At 41.2% G+C, this 20680-nt stretch overlaps 1 protein-coding gene across 3 annotated transcripts; it reads right to left on the bottom strand.

Annotated features, from left to right (window-relative positions):
- Nucleotides 1–3660: 3660 nt before the first annotated feature.
- On the bottom strand, nucleotides 3661–17999 carry GHITM (growth hormone inducible transmembrane protein). 3 transcript variants are annotated; one of them, XM_070364462.1, is made up of 9 exons: nucleotides 17882–17999; nucleotides 16196–16360; nucleotides 15113–15212; nucleotides 13510–13621; nucleotides 12970–13111; nucleotides 9457–9565; nucleotides 7805–7993; nucleotides 7196–7367; nucleotides 3661–5023 (listed from the first exon to the last, which is right to left on the bottom strand). In XM_070364462.1, the coding sequence occupies exons 2-9, from the start codon at nucleotides 16322–16324 to the stop codon at nucleotides 4939–4941; spliced, it is 1038 nt and encodes a 345-aa protein (XP_070220563.1). In that variant the 5' UTR covers nucleotides 16325–16360; nucleotides 17882–17999; the 3' UTR covers nucleotides 3661–4938. The 3 variants fall into 3 exon arrangements, with proteins under 3 accessions (XP_070220563.1, XP_070220564.1, XP_070220565.1); XM_070364463.1 differs by lacking the exon at nucleotides 17882–17999 and adding an exon at nucleotides 17732–17875; XM_070364464.1 differs by lacking the exon at nucleotides 17882–17999 and adding an exon at nucleotides 17524–17652.
- Nucleotides 18000–20680: the final 2681 nt, after the last annotated feature.

Here is a 20680-nt window from a genome sequence, read left to right as displayed (position 1 = left end):
CTTACATAATTGCTGTCTCTGAACTCCTGGAGCGATCAGTCTGGATACTGCTTTTGTAGTTTCTGAATAATTACTTCACAATTACCTTGGTTTGTTTGTTGCCGTTTCTCCTAACAGCTTGCTACCAAATAGACTGACTCTCTTCACCTGACTTCTTAAAAAAGTGACGTGTAAAGATTAATGCTGTGGTGTACAGCCCCGAAATTTCCCACCAATGGTAGAGGTTTGTCTCCAGTGTTCCCTGCTCAAAGGTCGCCAGGGCCAGGGCCAGTGGCTGTCTCTCACTTTGGGAGCTCTTCTGGCCACCACCCATTGCCTCTGCCCATCTGATGCTGTCTTCTAGCTGACAAGTTTGCAGCCAGGCTTTGACAGGAGGGCAAAAATGGGTCTCCTTCATCCTGGTTTGTTCCCACAGTTGGTGCTAGGAGGTCTTTCCTTCAAGGAGTACCAAACTGAACCAACTTGTTAATTCCCTACTCTCCTTATGAACAGATCATACCCAAGCACAAAAGCTTTCTTTCTCAGCCACCACTGCCCTTTCTGTTCATAAGTCATTCTGCATTGCTGGGAAATCAGTCCATTCAGCCTGTGTTAAGTACATGACTGGGTGGGGCTAGGTTGTTCTTACTTTTCTTGTGGAAGATTCCCTCTGAATCATCAGATACCTGTTCTTACAGGACAATGAACTATGAGAAACAGAAAACAAATCATTGAGAACTACCATTATTTCTTCAATTCTAAGATGCCACTGATTTAAAGATAAGCGGTTTGGTTTTATGGGGAAAAAATTACAAAATCAAATACACGTTTCAGAAATGAAGTGTGAAAAATATTGCATCTGAGAACAGGTAGCATGACTAACACGCTAATACATCAAGACATGACACCTCCTGGGAGATCATCATTAGAACCTCAGGTTACCAAGCCCTGTGATGCTATGTAAACTGCCCTGGGGTGCAGAGGCGAGCAGTCCACCTTTCCAGGCATGTGGAAGGTTAGGCTGGAAGGATGGCCATCTGACACCACACTTACTGGTCATCAGATTTTAACAAGCGCTTAGTGGAAAGCATTTAAATATTTAAAAACTGTCTGAATTTGCCCAGTTATGAGAATGAATGTCAGGTTGATCCTGCCAGAAAAAAATCAATCCTGTATTTCTGGGTGTAGTCACAGAGACCCTCCCCTCCCCCACCCAAAGGCTTCCAGCTGTAGCCCCAAGGTTGCAACACAACCTCTCAGTTGAAGGCAGAGGGCTGAGAGGCCCCTTTGGAGGGCTGATATTCCATTAGGTGAGGAAGCAACGCAAGCAACGAGCAGAGCAGAGCGGCATGCTGAGGCTGAAGGGAACACACCGCGCTGCTCCTGCCACGTGCTGACTAGCAGCAGCCCTGCCTAGGACCAGCTGAGAGTATAAACCTCCTTCCCCACCAGACTTTTCACTTACTTCATCTTTGCTGAAGATGAAAAGGAGACACAAAATGCTCCTTTTGCTATTTTCAAGTATTAATAATATTGAGAGGACTTTCTCCATCTTCCTGAGCTGTTTCAAAAAATACAAAGTGGTCAAGATCATAACTTTCATCTTTTCCTGAAAACAGCTTCCATTCTGAGTGCCAGTGAAACTGAGTACTATTTAATAAGGAGGATTTCATCTTACTGATTATTACATCAACCTTAAATAAATGGCCTGCTTTGTAGCTTCAAGTGGACTGGGCAATACAAGAGTTTCTGGTCCTCTATATAATAGGATCTAGGAAGTAAAACATCGATTACCATCCATTTACCCTTCAATATCAATGCCTTTTGATAAACACTAAAATTCTAACGTTCTGCTAAACTTCAACCTATTTAACTAGTACAGAGTTTCTGATTCTCAAATAGGACTTCAGCTCTACGGCATTCATCACAAACTTACCAGTATAACTGGTTAACTCTGCCACTTTATTTTTCCCTGCTATGACCTTGTGCAAAGACAACCTGTGGGCTTTGGTTTACTCCTCTGCAAAATGGGGGAAGCAGTGCTTGGCTCAAAGGAATGTTATGATCACACAAAGGACAGCATACAACACGGAAAAATTTCAATTCAATCATTAGCTTTAACATGCCTGGATCCTCCTACCCTATTCCAATGATACAGATCTTGGGTATCAACTCCAGGGACTTTAACTGGGACACATCCTACACAGATGAACAATTTTAAGGAAAGCATGCCTTTCTTCCCAGATCCTAACACTCAAAATGCACATAAAATACTCAGAAGTCCGGGGCCCTAGGCCCAGCACACACCACCAGCTGTGAGCAGGAAGTCGGGCTTCACATCTTGCCGTCTGCCCCCATGTCTCTGCCCTGACTCCGCTGTATTGCTGCTGTGTAAAATGCCCTACCTTTTTTATGTGCTGTAACTATGTTTACTCTTGAAGACTTCCTCCTTGGACATATTAGAAACACATTTTGTTCACTTCTCTTGTAACATTCATCACAATACATTATGGTTGTTTTTACATGAGGTTGCTGTACTTTAGAAGGCAATTTCTACTTATTATTGTCTCTCCTGGGTCCAGTTAGCACGGTGTCTGCTATATTCACGCCCTCTGAATGTTCATTAGATACCATTCTAAGCAAACAAATAGATCTTTATTACTTTGTGTGACTTTTTAAAATCATGTATCTCAGTTATCCATTAACACTGGATGTTATAGAAAATGAGAAACGTTTTTTTCCCCCTAAAGCTTGTCAATCAGTAGGTCTCCACTCTTCCCCGTGAGTCATGTGAAGAGAAAAAAAAAACCCAGTGGTATTGTTAACAGGAGCCAGAGAACTAGAGATCTTCTATTATCATTTTAGACCTACTATTTTAATTTATAAGTATTCATATTTTATATCTCACTTTATATTGAAGTCTTCATTGTCTTATCTACAATAAAATGATGCCCACCCCGATTTTCTAGCTAAGCCTTTGCCTGACACCCAGTGTTGAGATACAGCATTTTGCATTGTGTATACCATGCAAACATAAGGATATAAACTGAATTCTAAAACATGACTGACAACAGGACCTGTAAGATTACATTTTAAGACGTAGACAAGGGAAAACAAATACAGATCTTTCTTAAGAAAAAAAAAAAAACCCTTCAAAACCAGCCAGCAACAGCAGGTAAATCTCAGGCAGTGTTTACTAAGTGCCCGTACATTTCACCTTAACCCTATGAGGTAGTTCTGTTGTCATCTTCGTTTTACAGACGAGGCAATGGGGGGAGAGGTGAAATAATTTGCCTGCAGTCACAAAAGGAATAAACAGAAGAGCCGGAGTTCAAATAAATGCAGTTCTAGCTGGAAGTACCATGGTTATCATCATGACATACTGTAGCTCAGTGGTTAAGAATCCGGCTGCCCATGTAGGAAGACGCAGGTTTGATCCCTGGGTCAGGAAGATCCCCTGGAAAAGGAAATGGCAATCCACTCCAGTATTGCTGCTGGAAAATCCCACAGACAGCTGAGCCTGGTGACCTACAGTCCATGGGGTCACAAAGAGCTGGACATGATTTAGCGACTAAACAACTACTACTACTCTACGTACTATGTTAGTAAGAGAGTCATGTGCTTTCTCAAACCCCTATTCGATGGTATGTATATGGTTCAGCTGGAAAAATTACAGACCAATCACCATCTGACTAGACCCTTTATTATTCAGAAATGAACATCCTGAAGTGAGGTGGTTAGAATAGTTTTTTTCTGGATTACTGTAATAAATATTTGTCGATACACCATCTCAATAATCATACACTTTTTTCATTCTTAAGAGCTTCCAGAAATAACTCTTCTGTATCAAAAAACTTACAAAGGGCACAAGATAACAGTCTATGCGGAAGGAAAATCCTGGTGGGGGAAACTCTAATGAAGTGTTTTCTCCAATACATTTTTGATCAATACAGTTCAGGAAAAAAGCCTCACTTTGCCTTCCTTTTTGAATGCAAGAAATCAGATTAAAGGGAAAAACTTTCATAATCTCAAGTATAAATCATGAACAGGTTTTTCTGATAAAAGCTTTAAAGCTTGAAGAAATGAGAAAGACAAGCATGCATTTCTTTAAGCATCTCAATAAATTTGCAAGATTTTTCAGCAATTATGCACATATTGTTTCTATACTTAAAAATGCAATAACATTCATGCTTTGAGTATTTTTTCCTGAGTGTTTTAAGGATACTTTGTTTCAGGTGATTCAAAAGTAAGACTTACAACATACACGTTATATAACAGGAATTCGCCATGTGGTTAGCATTTTGAACTCTGCTAACAGCGTGAGACAGCAGGCAGTCAAGCATGACCCCATCTGTACTGTAAGGAGCGCCTGGAGAACCCTCGATGTCTTTGTCACCTGCTCAGTGTGTCTGGCGGCTCTGCGGAGATGCAGCCATGCCTCGTCTGCCCATGTGCAGACTCCCTGGCTTGCCGCCGCCATCGCCTCAGTGCTGAGCATTCAAAGAAACACTGCAGGTGCCCTTTTGCTTCTCTCTGGTCCCTTCACCAAATCCTTTCATCACTTATGACATTACTTGTTAATATTCCACATTCCAAAAAGGAAACTGCAGGTACACAAGTTTGTGAACTTTCACTAAACCAAATAAATTTTAAAACAGATAAAACACTCAAATTCCTGAAAAACAAACCTTGGTTTTCACAATAATTTGAACATTGTAGAATTACTCAGACATTAGAATTGAAAATGCATGTGCTATCTGGAAGAGAACTACTGAATTTATTCTCCAGGAGAAAAACAGACCTGAAGCATCACATTACTGGAACGTTTGAAACACGATGACAAGTTCTTATCTTCTAAACTTCAACGAAAGCTGCTTGTACAAACTATTTAATGAATATCTGCCCCTATTAAACAAGCCAGATATCTGATGTATTGAGGATATCAGAAGCTGAGTCACTTCACTTCTTCCTGTTGCCTCCAGTTGCTAGAATAGTGGCAACACGCATAAATATGTTTAATGTATCCATGTAGATTCCCAGCATCCTAGAAAAGAAATTATGTCCATTAAGTATGATGTAGTTCTTGTAACGATGACAAAAACTATTCCTTAATGAAGGAGAGAAAGAGCAATACTGATTATGTGTCCTGCTGCTGCTAAGTCACTTCAGTCGTGTCCGACTCTGTGTGACCCCACAGACGGCAGCCCACCAGGCTCCCCCGTCCCTGGGATTCTCCAGGCAAGAACACTGGAGTGGGTTGCCATTTCCTTCTCCAATGCATGGAAGTGCAAAGTGAAAGTGAAGTCGCTTAGTTGTGTCCAACTCTTAGCGACCCCATGGACTGCAGCCTACCATGCTCCTCTGTCCATGGGATTTTCCAGGCAAGAGTACTGGAGTGGGGTGCCATTGCCTTCTCCAGAGATTATGTGTCCTAGGTATATGAAATGGAAATTTTAAAAAAGATGTCAACTAAAGAAATCCTGGGCTTCCCTGGTGGCTCAACGGTAAAGAATCTGTCTGCTAATGCAGGAGATGCGGGTTCGATCCTTGGGTCTGGAAGATTCCCTAGAGAAGGAAATGGCAATCCATTCCAGTGTTCTTGCCTGGGATATCCCAGGGAGAGAGGAGCCTGGCAGGCTATAGTTGGTGGGGCTGCAAAAGAGTCGGGACACTACTTAGGGACTAAACAACAAAAAAGGAAGTCCCAGACTAGCAAACTGTCAAGATTTTCTTTTGGCAGATTAATCTTTGTTTAAGGGCAGTTTTTAAAAAATCTTTATATTCTCTGATACTCTGAGTACAGTTATTTTGTTAAAAAAAAAAGAAAGGGTGATAGACAATGAACTCATCAAAACAAGACCAAAGAGACACCTTACAAAAATGTGTCAGACACAAGCCTGGCGTTTTAAAGTGTACTTCCTCATTGCCTCCCTGCGTCACCTCCAAAGAAACCTGCTACAAATCTGTAAGCATTATAGAAACACTTAAAAAAAATCATTATATTAAGTTTTAAATAAAGAAAAATAAGTTACTTTTAGAAATGTCACAGACCCTGTGAAACTCATGGAAATTACTTAATTACTTTGGTGGAGACACCAAGGAAACGAAACAGCATCATTATACAACACTTAACATCAGCGTGTAAGCTGAATATTTCCAAAATGGAATTTTCAATTTTTAATAAAAAATTTAAAATTGAAGTGTTCTCAATTTTTAATGAAACTGGCTTTTCTATAAAAAATTAAGTCAATCATGTACACTCGCCAAAAACAACACTTGACTAATATATCTTTTCTTCACTTTTAAAGTCTGTTAAATATAAACTACAAAAATAATTTACCGACAAGAGTTCTATAAGGCTAACTAACAAAAGTAGGTACAATACTCTGAATGAACTGAATACACACCTAATTATCACACTTAGTTGCCATACAATCAAATGTTCCATGTACATATAGCTTACTAAGGACAGAGACCAGACCAAATGTTAATAGTAATAAAATACTAAAATTCAACAAAGTCATTGTTGGAGGCTGAACTCAAAAGATATGTTCAAGTCCTAATCTGTGTTATCCGTGAATGTGACCTTATTTTCGGGTCTTTGTGAATGTAATTAAGATGTGAATTAAGAAGAGGTAGGACTGGAGAAGGGTGAACCTTAGTCCAATATGGCATCATCATGAGAGACATAATACTCTGGGCAAGACTGACGGCAGGAGAAGGGGACGACAGAGGATGAGATGGCTGGATGGCATCACTGACTCAATGGACATGAGTTTGAGCAAGTTCTGGGAGCTGGTGGTGGACAGGGAAGCCTGGCGTGCTGCCGTCCAAGGGGTTGCAAAGAGTTGGACACGACTGAATGACTGAACTGAACTGATGAGAGACAGAGATACAGGGAGAACATCACATGAACACAGGAGCAGAGGTCAGAGGGACAGAAGCTAAGGAATGCCAAGGATGGCTGGTCACGACAAGAAGCTAGGAGAGGCATGGACCAGATGCTCCTCTGGAACCCTCAGAACGCACCAGCCCTGATGATACCCTGGTGTCACACTTCTGGGCTCTGAAACAGAATAAACTTCTGTTGTTGTGAATCACCCAGTTTACATAATTGTTACAGCAGCCCTTGGAAACTAAGAGTCATAAAACAAAATAGGCCAAACCAACACAAACGTCCTTATGCAACGAAGAAAAGACATTCAAGGCTACTTACGAATTGATGGGATCGTATTTCTGAACTCCATACATTGGTACTACTTCTGCACGCTTGATTACTTTCTGTGTATCATATAGAAGAAACATGCTGAAAAGAACTAATCCACCATAAACCGCCACTGAGTACAGAGTGGCACCAGCCACAGTGGTAGGTGGAAGAAACATCGATCCTGAAATCAAAATGGGAAAAAAATTGTTTGAAAGGATTTTTCTGTAACTGGGATTTGTAATCAACATTACTCACAAAACTTTTTGTTTGGTATACTGCACAGGTAAGGAAACATTTGAGTAAGCGCACTAATTTTAAATACATTTAGTTCAAAAGCCATTGTACTCATTCCTGCAATGGGTCATCTGCCCACATAATAGGAAGGTTCCTGCATCAGAGCAATTTTCACATTCTCCAGACCAACTTTCTCATTTTAGATGTATTTGGTTAAACCAGTAATAATGGTCTGCCATTATGCCAAATGAGTAAATCCAGTCAAACTGGCATATATCTTTAAATAAACTTGAATGACACTGACTACATTCTCTCCATTAGAATACGAGGGTATGCTAGATGATTTCAGGACCAAGAACCAAGCGTCAAAGCATAGCGGCTTACCTAGTGAGGACACAAAGACGACACCGAGGCCCACACCCAGGGGGGCCCCCATGTTCAGAAACTTCTCACTGGGTGCACACATGGCCACGGTGGAGAGACCTCCCACGATGCCAGCCGTGTACCACGCAGCTCTGAGGAGAAGAGGCCCCCCTAGGATCGTCAGAGGAGCCACCACAGCACCCATTACACCTGGAGAAAGAGCAAGTGGGCACTTAAGCATTTACTACATAACCATCAAAAGGAAAATGCTTCTAACTAACCTGCCTTTTCAACAAATTAGAGCTTACTGTTAAACAATAGGACTACAAAGTTTTCTCCTTATTTAGCTAACAGTAGCCACAAAACTCCTAAGCTAAAACTTGTACCTATCCAAATTCTAAATCACAACAGTAATACCATTTCTAGCCAAATAATCAATACTCACAAGTATAAACAGTAGTCTAGATTTTTAGTAGCTGTCAAATTCAATGTAGCTCACTATTTGGGTCTGAGTCTACCAAGTCTTTATAATAACACTCACATTTGGAAGAAATGAGATGAAGAAAAGGCTTAAAATAACTTTTTTTAAAAAGCAGCAAATGCATATTATGTTATAAATAATTTTCTTCTTAAAAGCAGGATACTGGTATTAAAAGAAAACACTGGGATCACTGCCCTCCCATCCACTAAAGTTCTGTCTTGTAAAGTTCCATGGAAAATACCTATGGTTGAATTACCTAAGACCTAATGGGACAGAGACCTGAAAGCCAAGGTTGGGAAGTCACGCTGTCTCATATACACCCAAAGACAGCACATGAATATAAATGATGTATTTCACACTGGAAATTCATCATATTGGGTGTCCAAAGCCTAATTTCCATGTACTAACCCATATTAAAAACATTTCAGTCTCTCTCCCTGGAAGTTTCATGGAAACGCTTATAGAATTTGTCTTATTTTGTGGCAGGGAACATGCATCTAAGAAGCGTTTTGGTTCTGCACCTGGCTGGCTCTTTGCTCAACCCAGAGGCAGATACTTGCCATGGAAAATACTTTATGTAAATAAGCATGTGCCATTCCATAATTAAGGAGACTATTACAAGTACCTCAAAGAATACTAAAACTGTTCCAGAATACCAGGGTTGGACAGCCTCTGCCTTGCCTACAGTAACTTTGTGTCAAGATCTATCTAAATATCGATCCAGCTAATGGTGTCACATTAGCTGTACTTCTGTACAGATCTTTTTGATTGTTTTCTTCCCTATATTCTACTGCAAAAACCTCTGCTCTTATTTTTACCTCCTCTGTCCCTGGTGGAGACCTTTAGTTTTTTATTTTCTGAAAGATACACAGTAAGAACAATTCTCAAGTGATGTGTACCAGACCTGAAATCTTTCTGGTATTAGACAAAATACATAAAAAGAAACCTCTGCCTTACCTAGACTATTACCAGAGAATAGTGTACCACTGGGACCGTCCATGGTCTCAGTATCAGAAACATTAACTTGCCAGAATGGAGCTCTGGCAATAATACAACCAGGAATAAGTGCAGGATAAGTGTTTAGTAGACCAGAGGCTTAATTAAACTGTGTGTGTGTATCATTTACGACTGTGAAGAGCCACCCAAAAAGGTAGTATTTAAGACTGTTTAACAACAATTTTAAACAACATACCAGAATGTAGTAACCAAGCAAGATGCTTTGGGCCTGGACTCTGCTCGTATGATATTGACTGTACCAGCATTCCAGCTCCAATCATGGCTGCAAAGGTTGCACCAATGGTCTGAAAGACATGTATTACTAAGAAAAACGGATCCTCACACAACAACAAAGTAGAACCCACAAGTTCCAAGTTCAGTTAGTCCTTCCAATAGACTATGCTTAAAAAGATGAAGAATAAACAGAATCCTTTATTTTTCTAGCACATTAAAAGGCCTTGTGCTTACTTCAGTTTGATCAAATTAGCAAGAGTGCCCCCTACTGTCATACATAAGGTATTGCAGACAACTTTAAGTAAATGAGTTTTTATTCTGGGCTTCCCTGGTGGTCCAGTGGTTAGGAATCCACCCTGCAATGCTAGGGGACACCTATTTATCCCTGGTCCGGGAGTGTCCCACATTCCACGAAGCAACTAGGCCTGTGCACCACAACTGCTGGGCCTGTGTTCTAGAGTCCAGGAGCCACAACTACGAGCCCACACACCTAGAGCCTGTGCTCCGCAACAAGAGAAGCCACAGCAATGAGGTCACGCACCACAATGGAGAGAGGGCCTCACATGCCGCAGCTAGAGCCCACGTACAGCAACAAGGACCCACCACAGTCAAACAAATAAATGTAAAAATAAATCTTTAAAAAAGTTTATTCTTGCTAGACAGAGGTGTAACAAAACCACTTTAAAAATCCCAGAACAATTATTTTAGATTATATTTATTTTGGCATAGCACTAACATTAAAAACAATTAGTGATGATATACCAATTAGAACATATATGGCACACTGCCTTAAACTTTATTCTCTAAATGAAAACTTGAAAAATAGGAGCACATGAAAAGATGAGAAATAAGAGTCTTCGCTTCTAACCTCCCAGTTTTTGGCTGAATTGGCCCTCATCCCTCTTCTTTGTCTATGTTAGATTTCCATTGTTATACATTTATATACTCTGTGTGCACAAAAGAGAAATGTTTGTAATGCAAGAAAGATGATGATCTTCAGGAAATTTAAGGCAGAAACTGCATACTTGCAGCCCTTTGGCAAGATTAGGCAGCAGACATTTTGTTTGGCCAACTATTCAAACAAACAAACAGAAGTGAATTCATTTAGTTGGGAAGGCTTTCTCTGCTGGCTCAGACGGTAAAGCGTCTGCCTACAACGCGGGAGACCTGGGTTAGACCCCTGGGTCAGGAAGATCCCCTGGAGAAGGAAATGGCAACCCACTCCAGTATTCATGCCTGGAAAATCCCATGGACCGAGGAGCCTGGTGGGCTACAGTCCATGGGGTCGCAGAGTCGGACACGACTGAGCGACTTCACTTCACTTCTCTAGGTGCCAATAATCCCGTGTAACATACCAGGCCTGCCTCATTCATCTGCCTCATCTGTCTGAACCAAGGACATCTGAATGGTCAACCCCTGTGGTAAAGTCCAGGTAAATGTAACAGCTGTTTCTGCTGAGAATGGGAAAGCCTTCACTCCTAATACAGACCAGCACACTGGATTCTACTCCAACATCTTCCAATGGAGAAACAATTACTAAAACCTACTTCATGGATTTCTGCATTTTCAGGATATTTAACACAATTGTGTATTTTTCTTTTAAAATCCTTCATGACACAGGTCTGTTTTTTGCCTTTTACCTTCCCATACTGTACACTTCAGCTACACTGAACTGGTATACTGCAAATACATTCCAGTTTCATGCCTCTTTAATTCTGTTTATTGTGCCAAAAAATACCTGTCTTCCCATCTGGCTGAGGTATTCAAGGATTCCTTCCTTGAGAAAGTTTTCTTAGTAGGTACCATGGCTGTTATAAGCAGTGTCAGATGTCTCTACTCTGTTTCAAAAGCAGAAACTTTGTGCTTGGTACTTTGACAGCATGCGTATGCCTGTCACCTTCCAAAGGCTTCTTCATCTCTGTAGCACCTGTCTGGCTTTCTAAACTATTTTAGGTGAGACTAATCTTATGCCTACAGGCACCTCAGAATATGGTTCAAGCACAAAACTTCCTTTAAGTCTTGTATTTTAGGGGTTAAAGTCTTTTGTGTATTTTAATCTTTCATGTTTGCTTTATTATAAAAGCACTGCTTTGAACTGTTTACCTCATTAAAACTGGCATACCTGATGAGAATGCAACAAGCTGATTGTGTGCCTTCGACAACCTCGAGGCTAGGAGACCCTTACACCCATCTGAGAAGCAAGACCCTAATACTCAAGCGTCCAAATGGCTAAATAACTGCACATGGGTCTCCTTTTGGAAAGTACAGTATAGTGGAAATATTACAGATTTGGAAGTCATGGGGATCTGGGTTGCCAAGAGAAAAATGGAAAGAATCAGTGGGCAGTTGCCATGAGAAGTCTGTAAGTGTATTAGATAAACTTTCCCATCTCCCCTTCCTTTCCAGTCTCACACTACTGCTTTGGTTTGTGCTCTTACCATCCCTTGTTTCAGACCTCGAAGAGACACAGCTGGTACACTTGCTTCTCGTCTCTTCCACATCAGCTCTTTTTTTTTTTTTTTTTTAATTATGAAAAGATGTTTATTTTCTGTGATAACTGGGATTACTTTTTTTTAATTTTATTTTTAAACTTTACATAATTGTATTAGTTTTGCCAAATATCAAAATGAATCCATCACAGGTATACATGTGCTCCCCATCCTGAACCCTCCTCCCTCACTGATGTATGGAACAGTCTTATGGACTCTGTGGGAGAGGGTGGGAAGATTTGGGAGAATGGCATTGAAACATGTAAAATATCATGTATGAAACGAGATGCCAGTCCACATCAGCTCTTAAAGCTCAAATACACATCATACTTTTGCTGTTTCAGTATCTGCAATGGCCTCTGTTAGGCACTCTGCTCAGCTTGGCAATCAAACACACCCTAATTGTGTCTTCTTTACACTCCAGACCTCAAACGCTCAAAGTTCACTTGAATGGGACTATAAGGTCACTTGCAGTGACTACCTTCTCTCCTCTTTCCAAACTATTTTATACAACTGGACTACTCTGTCCTCTGAACCGAAACTCTCATTGAATATAAAGCCTTATATAGGTTCAAGGAGAATTCAGAGTAACAGCAGCAGTATTATTCTACTCTTAGAGTAGCTTGGGTTTTTGTGACAGCTATTTTCCTTGATCTCTAAGATGGATTTTCATCTGCCTTATTTTTTAGTGAACTTCTAGAAAACAGAGCTGTGTTAAATCTGCTACTAGGTAAGTAGGATGTTCCCTGTAAGTTCCAACACCTTTACTGCTACTAAAATACATATTCAACATGGAATAATACCTGACTTGCCTAAGAATGTATATCCTACTTTGTTTCAGCTGCACCCACAATTCATATATTACCTGAACAAAAACATATTTAATATAGTAAGGTATTCTTTCCACTTAATACCCCTCCTCCAATAGTTTTCATCTAATCTTTTGCTATTTAGTGGCAAAGGAAAACAAAAACAAGCCGACTTACTATCCAAGAGCCTCTCATCATGAAGTTCATGAGAGCAGGAGTTCTGCTCACTGCCACAGCAGACAAAGCTGTTAAGCCAATACTTCCTGCTAAGTACATGTAAGTGGAATGAATTCTATCCTTCACATACTGAGGCCAAATTCTGTAAGAAACACAACATGGTTAATTTACAGGATTATGAATGTGAATCTTGGTTGAATCATTTACTGGCTGGGAGACCTGGATAATTGCTCCAAATTTTATCCCATTATCTAGGAGATAATGATGTGTATGTTGGAGTTATGATAAAAAGTACCAAAATGCATAGAAGCACTTGGCATACATACAAAACAACACATTTTCTCCTAGCTTAAACACATATGACTATGGTAAAGATTTCTATTTACTTTGAATAAATAGGTGCAAAGGAAATAGATTGTTTTTATTCATGTATATCTGCACACAGTTAGAACACTGGACATAAAAGATTCCAAAAGCGGCAAAAGATGAGAAGAAACCTGGAAGCTTTAAGGCTAACTTGTCTGGGAACAATTTACTTACACAGCTTTTTCAATAGCTCCGATCTCATTAGACATTCCCAATCCATAGTAGCACAAAGCTCCAAGACCAACTGCAGCCCCTCCAGCAATAAACCATCTTCCCATCTGATCAACTGCAGAACACAGGAGGAGATGCACAGTAATTGTTGTCTTGACTAACATGATCAGACTTAATTAATCTGTGATTTCACTCTAACAAAATTTGAGGACACAGTGTTATCTGCAGATGTAGGGGTACTTCTGTGATACACACTATTTTATTCATAAGAGATGTATATCCTCATGGCACTCTTAGAAAGTAAAGATGAGCACATTTTCAGTCAAATGTTATACAGTGCTATTAACAAAGATGATCAAGAACAAAAGAACCAAAGTAAAATGTAATTAGTGTTTATGCAGCTGAATCAAGGGAGAGGGTGCTCTTGTTTTCAAGAGTACTGAGAAAGAAACAATTTATCAACTCTTAACTGGATGAAGATATTGACAAAAAGCCTCTTACTCCCTTTAGTCAAAGTCTGTTCACTAACAATGTTACTATGGACTGAGATGACTCATATAATTTGGTTTCTAGGGCCAACTGACCAATAGAAATGCCCTGAGGAACGCCACGTAGGGCTCTCTCCCATTTGTATACAGATGATCCCCAACTTAAGATTTTTCAACTTTACAAAGATGCAAAAACAATATGCATTCAAGTAGAAACTGCACTTTAAATTTTTAATGTGAGTCTTTTCCTGGGTTAATAGTTCCCTGTGATGCAGGGCCGTGACAGGAAGCCACAGCGCCCAGCCAGCCAGCTGACTGTGCGGGCAAACCACCCACACACTTATAACCATTCTGTGCTCATTCAACAAGTTTTTCACCTTCAGGATTCAACAAATAACAGGAAAGAGTCAACACTTTATAAAACAGTTTTGCCCAACTTTAGGCAAATGTTATATATTCTCAACACATTTAAGGTAGGCTAGGCTGAGCTATGTATGATATTCTCAAGGTTAGGTATATTAAGTGTATCCTGAACTTATCCTCAACTTATGATGGGTTTATCAGGATGTAACCCCATTTTAAGTCAGGGAAGATAGGTATTAACCTTTTGCAAGGGTGTTAAGTAGAGTTCTTTGACTTTGGGTAGATGACCAATCAAGATTCTGAGGTTGCAAAGCTGAAAGTCAAGCTGTGAACTAAGCTGACTTCATTAAGGTATTGCTTCCTGAGAGGCCCTAAATGGGCCCTTCCTGAACAACCAGGTTTTTATTAACACCTATGTTTTGGTGATTTACTCTTGGCCTGAAACATATACAAATATTATGTCTGAGTAAGAGTCTACACAACTTCAAATGAACTTCATTAACAGAGTATAACTTTCAGATTATAGCATAATAACTAATAATCCTTAAAAAAAAATGGTGAAAGTACAATTTTTTTTCTGGAAGAAATCTGACTGGGAACCACTGAGCCCAGAGCCAAGTAGCAATCTTTCCAGGGTCATCAGATCCCTGAGGATGACTGCCCTTCTCACAAGATGCACATACACACAAGTTTGCACACATTTTAAGGAGGTTGTTCAGGGGCCTCTTAAGAGTTTACTAAAGGTTGCCACCTACTTTTAAATATTTTTTCCACCGATGGTTCCAAAGCTGCCTCCTTGAGTTCTTGGGTTGTTTTTCCACGTCGAATCCCAATTCTTGTCTTGGTAGCATATTCCTGACATAAATGAAAACAAAGACACATACCACCCATATAAAAGAATGTTAACAATAAAACAGAGGGTGCATCTCGACACTCTAGATAACTCTGTAAAAAGTAGCTTGATACTTTCTATGTGTGTAACTTCACTATGAATGAAGGTTAGCTAATCTTTAATAAATTAAATTAGACCCTACCTGTATTCTAGCTTTGAAGTGACTCACTAATTCATTACAATATAACTTCTGAGTTCAAGTTTCAGAATTACTTATTTCATAAACTATAAATTTTATTTATACCTCTAGACTTATCATTTTAAACACTAACTTTTAAAAGATATGCATTCAATAAGTATTAACTACAGTTCTCTTCTGGGAAATGGGCTCAATTTTTCCCTCAACACAAAGCCAAAGGGAGAGAGGACTTCTACCTGTATTTCAGCTTTTTCAACAGTGAAACAGTTAATTTTAAGAAGAAAAAAGTTGTCCCTCTTAGCTTCTGTACATTTCCATCTACCTCACATTTTAAAATTTATACTCCTAATCTGAATGCTAGAGCAGAAATCTAGTATAAAAGGAACGGGTTTCTCTTTAACCTGACAGATTTTATTTTACCACTCTCTAAGCAAGAGCTGAAATGACATGGTTAGCAATTGGTCAGCCAGTAATATTCTCAGGGTCTTAAGCTTTTGACAATAGGATCCACGATTTCTTTGTTGAACCATATAGCTCTCAATCCTTCACAAATTACTCTAAATTCTCTGAATGAGAAACTCCAAGAGCTGTAAGTAAAGGACAAGTTGTAGGGGTTCTTTTTCATATGCGATAAGGCCGGAACAGAACGCTAAGAAGCCAATAGGGAGACAGTGCTGATTTGGGGCTTTTGCAGGGTTGTTTCAGTTAATCACTAATGATAGAGTCGGGAGCTTCATGCTTCGTCCAAAAAAAAAAAAGGCCCAGGAGCACAGAGACAGACAGACAATACAAAAACATTATCTTTACCCTGCTGGGTGTTAAAAGCCATTGATTCTTTGTGATGGAATTCTTCACAGCGGGGGAGGCCTTGGTGAAAGCTGGGTGGAAAACCCTAGAAGGCAGTGCTCGGAGACACACAAGTCTTGCGGCCAGCATGGTGGTCCACCAGGTTTACCAAGCAGATCTGAAACGCTAGAAACAGACAAAAAATAACCCATTAACCAACTGAAGGAAGGACGTAGAAGAGATAAAAGCCAGTCACTTCCTAGTGGAAAAGATCAAGAGATGTTTTAAAATGATAATAAATACTCTGCTTGTTTCTTGTTAGTTCAAGAAACCCATCTCACAAAAAGTTTGAGACAGATCACCAAAATGGGCTTAAATCTCAACAGGAACAGTAACAAAAGAAATAACTTGTTTGAGTTATGTGGCTAACAGAGAATTAAAAGGGTGTGTGATGGATTTTATAAACGTGGTTTTGGCTGAAGATTTATACCAGTATTCAGCGGGAAATTATAAAAGAGAGCTAATAACAACTTTGAGCAGAGGAAAAATGTCATCCAAACAAGAAATGATTAACTTTTCAAGGTCATATTACTTTTTATGGCTATACAAACCATCCGTGGAAACCAAACATGCCAAGTGTTGTTGTTTAGTTGGTTAAGTCCAAGGGACTCTTTTCAACCCCATGGACTGCAGCATGCCAGGCTCCTCTGTCCTGGATTTCCCAGGCAAGAATACTGGAGTAGGCCGCCATATCTTTCTCCAGAGGATCTTCCCCACCCAGAGACTGAGCCTGAGGTTCCTGCATTGGTAGGCAGATATTTCATCACTGAGCCACCTGGGAAGCCCATGCCAAGTATTACTTCCCTTGGAAACAAAACATAAAAATATTCAAGGTACTAAAACCACCTGAGATATATCTTAAAAATGTAGATTTCTAGGTCTAACTCCTGTTCTAATGATTTAACCCCTAGAAGACAGCTAAGAATCCTTGCTTTTAAATATATAAATGTATTTCCAGATCTGTCACGGGATCTGCGAGGTGCACAACTCTGACAAATATCCTTTGGGAAAACACCATGTCATTCTAGCACTTTCACGCCATTACATCATCTCAGCCTAAAGCTGCTATGCCTCTCAGTCCTCAACACACCTACGGAGGCACGCCAGTTCAGCGGCCTCCAAGATGGCAATTCTGCTTCTACCGTAAGAAAAAAGTGGCCTCGGGCACAGGTTTGTTCTCTGAAACTCAGGTGCCTTAGCTACAGAATGGGTAATGTTACCGAGCCCTTACGCTTCCGTGCACATTCATGAGCTCCGGCGCTTGGTCATCAAAGAAAGTTCACCCTTACCACAACACTCGGATGAGAGCCGGGCAGCAAAACTCGCACCACTCTACAACACAGCAGACTCGGGATCCCCTTATCTACTGGGGCGGCGGCTGGGCCGCCCGGCCGCGGAGATGAATCAGCACCTCGCTGCCCAAGAAGAGGGCAGAGAGGACGAGCCCCTGCCCGCCTATCCCAGGTCCCGCAGCCGCCACCCCCTCCACAGGGTCACCTGCAGGAGAAAACTGACGGGCCGCCAGGCCGTGACGCAGTCTGCAGCGCCGCAGCCTCCGACCTTCCCCACACGTCGGCAGCGGCCCCAGAGGGCCGACAGTCAGTAGTGCAGAGTACCGCGGTACCTGTAGGCCCGGGGGAGCCGTACCTCAGTCCCTGGACACCTCAAGCGCGCAGTTCCCCTTCCGGGCCGGTGAAACTCAAGCACCCAAACCTCCCGCTCCCTCCGCCCACCTCTTACTGACTGTGCGCGCAGTCTCTTTAGCTCACGGCGTGACGCAGCATCCGGAGAAGCTGCAAACCCTACGACGGACAGCCAATCATGAACGGAGCCCTAACGGAAGGGTGGGCATAGTAGGGAGGAGGGCTTCCGGGTTAGGGGGCGGGGCCAGTGGAGCACTGTTGAGGGCGTCACAGACAACGTCCATTGTGGGTGTGGGCAGCGAAGGCGTTTAAGCCGTCTTTGCGGAGGACCGCGGAACGTTCTTTCGTTCTTGTCTTAACGGCAGGAATTACAGAAATTATGATCTGATCTGATCTGATTTTAAAATTGAAAGAGGATAGTATGAGAATATTATTCTTTCGCCGCGTTTCTTTCCCCTTGTTGCGTTTTTGCGCCTTCTCAAGAACGTATTGCGACATAGTGTGCCAAATTGGGTTCAAACCGGAACCAACCGGTGTCTTGGGTACGAGGTGAAAAGTGCAAAAGGGTGTGAGTTACACAAGGTCGGAGAGCGGACAGGCAGATTTTTAGAAGTTTATTTCATTGTTTTGTGACATACCCACGACATATGTTCAAGGTTCAGCGAATACTTGAATAATAGGTTGGTACAACAGGCTCTGCCTCTTATGCAGGGTTGTTCTGAGAACTGCTCCTATTCAGATAATTTGTAAATTGAAAAACCTTTTTTTGGTTACGCGAGGAAGACTTTTTTCTCCTAGCCTGTTTACTCATTAAATATTTACTGAGGCTAACTTTGTACCAAGCTCTGTACTAAGGATACGTACAAATAAAAGATAACATTGTACCGTTTTGGCAAAACAAAGGTACTATGGCGTTTACTCTGCTGGAGACTAAAAATTGACAAAATATTTGTTAGTGATAAGTACTAAGAAGTACCAGGTTCCCTGGTAGCTCAGACAGTAAAGCGTCTGCCTACAATGCGGGAGACCAGGGTTCGATCCCTGGGTCCGATCCTGGGCCAGGAAGATCCCCTAGAGAAGGAAATGGCAACGCACTCCAGTACTCTTGCCTGGAAAATCCCATGGACTGAGGAGCCTGGTAGGCTACAGTCCATAGGGTCGCAAAGAGTTGGACACGACCGAGCAACTTCACTAAGAAGAAAAAGCTGCGTGAAACACTAGAGGAGCGGTATTTCGATAAAGGTGATTTAACAACATGTAAAATTTATGAACCTTATCTAAGCTATTGTTAATTGTGATTTATGATAATTCTCTAACCATGTAAATCTTGACACACAGATTTGCATTTTATGTGGGTAATAAAACTGGCAGCTCACACACAGTTCTTGTTTCTTTACCCTGAAAATGGCAGGAAAATACTGTAGAGAAAGCTGTCACTTGAGGTTATGAACAGATCATGAATAATCTTCAGGCTAGTATTGTTTCCAAAGATGTTAAGTGTTTTAAGGAAGGCGAGTTACCTAGGCACATCACTGGGAAGATGTGCTTAGTGTGGAGTGGGAGAGGTTTCATTGACTTAGAAACCAGTTAGGAATCTATTGCAATTGTTAAGCAAAAAGGGACCGACGTTGGAATTAAGGCAGTAGAGCGACAGAGGGGGTTTATGACAGAGGTAAAAAAGTAAGGAGGAATTTACAGGTTTTAATGACTGATTGAATGTAGCTGATAAGGATGAGGGAGGCACTCAACATAATCCCTCTGTACTGAATGGAGTGAGATCGGCTGGATAATTGCACCATTAATTTAGAGGCAGGATACAGGAAGAGCTACAAATGTGGGGGAAGTAGATAAAGCTCAGTATGAAGTGTTCCATTGTAAGTTCTCTGAGTCTAAGACCTTGGTACTGTAGGACAGATAACAGAAAAAGTCATTAATCACTAATCCTAATGTAGGTACACTGTGCTCAGCGTGTCCCACTCTTTGCAGCCCCATGGACTGTAGCCTGCCAGGCTCCTCTGTCCATGGAATTTTCCAGGCAAGACTATTGGAGCGGGTTTCTGTTCATCTGTTGATGGAGGCGTCCATACTTTGGCAATTGTAAGTAATGCTGCTATGAACACTGGGGTGTATGTATCTTGTCAAATTAGCATTACTTCCCCCGCCCCCAAATATCTCCCAAGGAGTGGAAATTCTGGGTCATATAGTAGTCCTTTGTTCACTTTTTTTGAGAAACCTCCATTCTGTTTTCCACAGTGGCTACACCAATTTCCATTCCCACCAACAGTATGAGAGTTCACTTTTCCCCACATCCTTGCCAACATCTGTTGTTTGTGTTCTTTTTAATGATAAACACTCTGACAGGTGGAAGGTGACATCTCATTGTGGTTTTGATTTTGCATTTCCCTGATGATTAGCAATGTTGAGCATCTTTTCAGGTGCCCATTGACCATCTGCAGGTCCTCTGGAAAAAATGGGAAAACTGGGCAGCTACATGTAAAAGAATGAAATTAGAATATTCTCTAACACCATACACAAAAATGAACTCAAAATGGATTAAAGACCTAAATATAAAACTACTAGATACTGGAGGCAGGGAAGGCAATGGCACCCCACTCCAGTACTCTTGCCTGGAAAATCCCATGGTTGGAGGAGCCTGGTGGGCTGCAGTCCATGGGGTCGCAAAGAGTCTGACACCACTGAGCAACTTCACGTTCACTTTTCACTTTCATGCACTGGAGAAGGAAATGGCAACCCACTCCAGTGTTCTTGCCTGGAGAATCCCAGGGATGGGGGAGCCTGGTGG

Source organism: Bos mutus, chromosome 28 (assembly GCF_027580195.1).
Source record: "Bos mutus isolate GX-2022 chromosome 28, NWIPB_WYAK_1.1, whole genome shotgun sequence".
NCBI classification, from domain to species: Eukaryota; Metazoa; Chordata; class Mammalia; order Artiodactyla; family Bovidae; genus Bos; species Bos mutus.
The sequence above is the reverse complement of the archived record's forward strand: the minus strand, read 5'-3'. Positions and strand labels throughout refer to the sequence as shown.

Coding starts and splice junctions, on each gene's coding strand:
- GHITM (XM_070364462.1), bottom strand. CDS start 16,324: ATGCTGGCCGCAAGACTTGTGTGTCTCCGAGCACTGCCTTCTAGGGTT. Junction 7,994..9,456: donor TGCTTGGTTACTACATTCTG/GTATGTTGTTTA, acceptor CTCTTTCTCCAG/GTGTAATGGGTGCTGTGGTG. Junction 5,024..7,195: donor AAATACGATCCCATCAATTC/GTAAGTAGCCTT, acceptor TTTCTTTTCTAG/GATGCTGGGAATCTACATGG.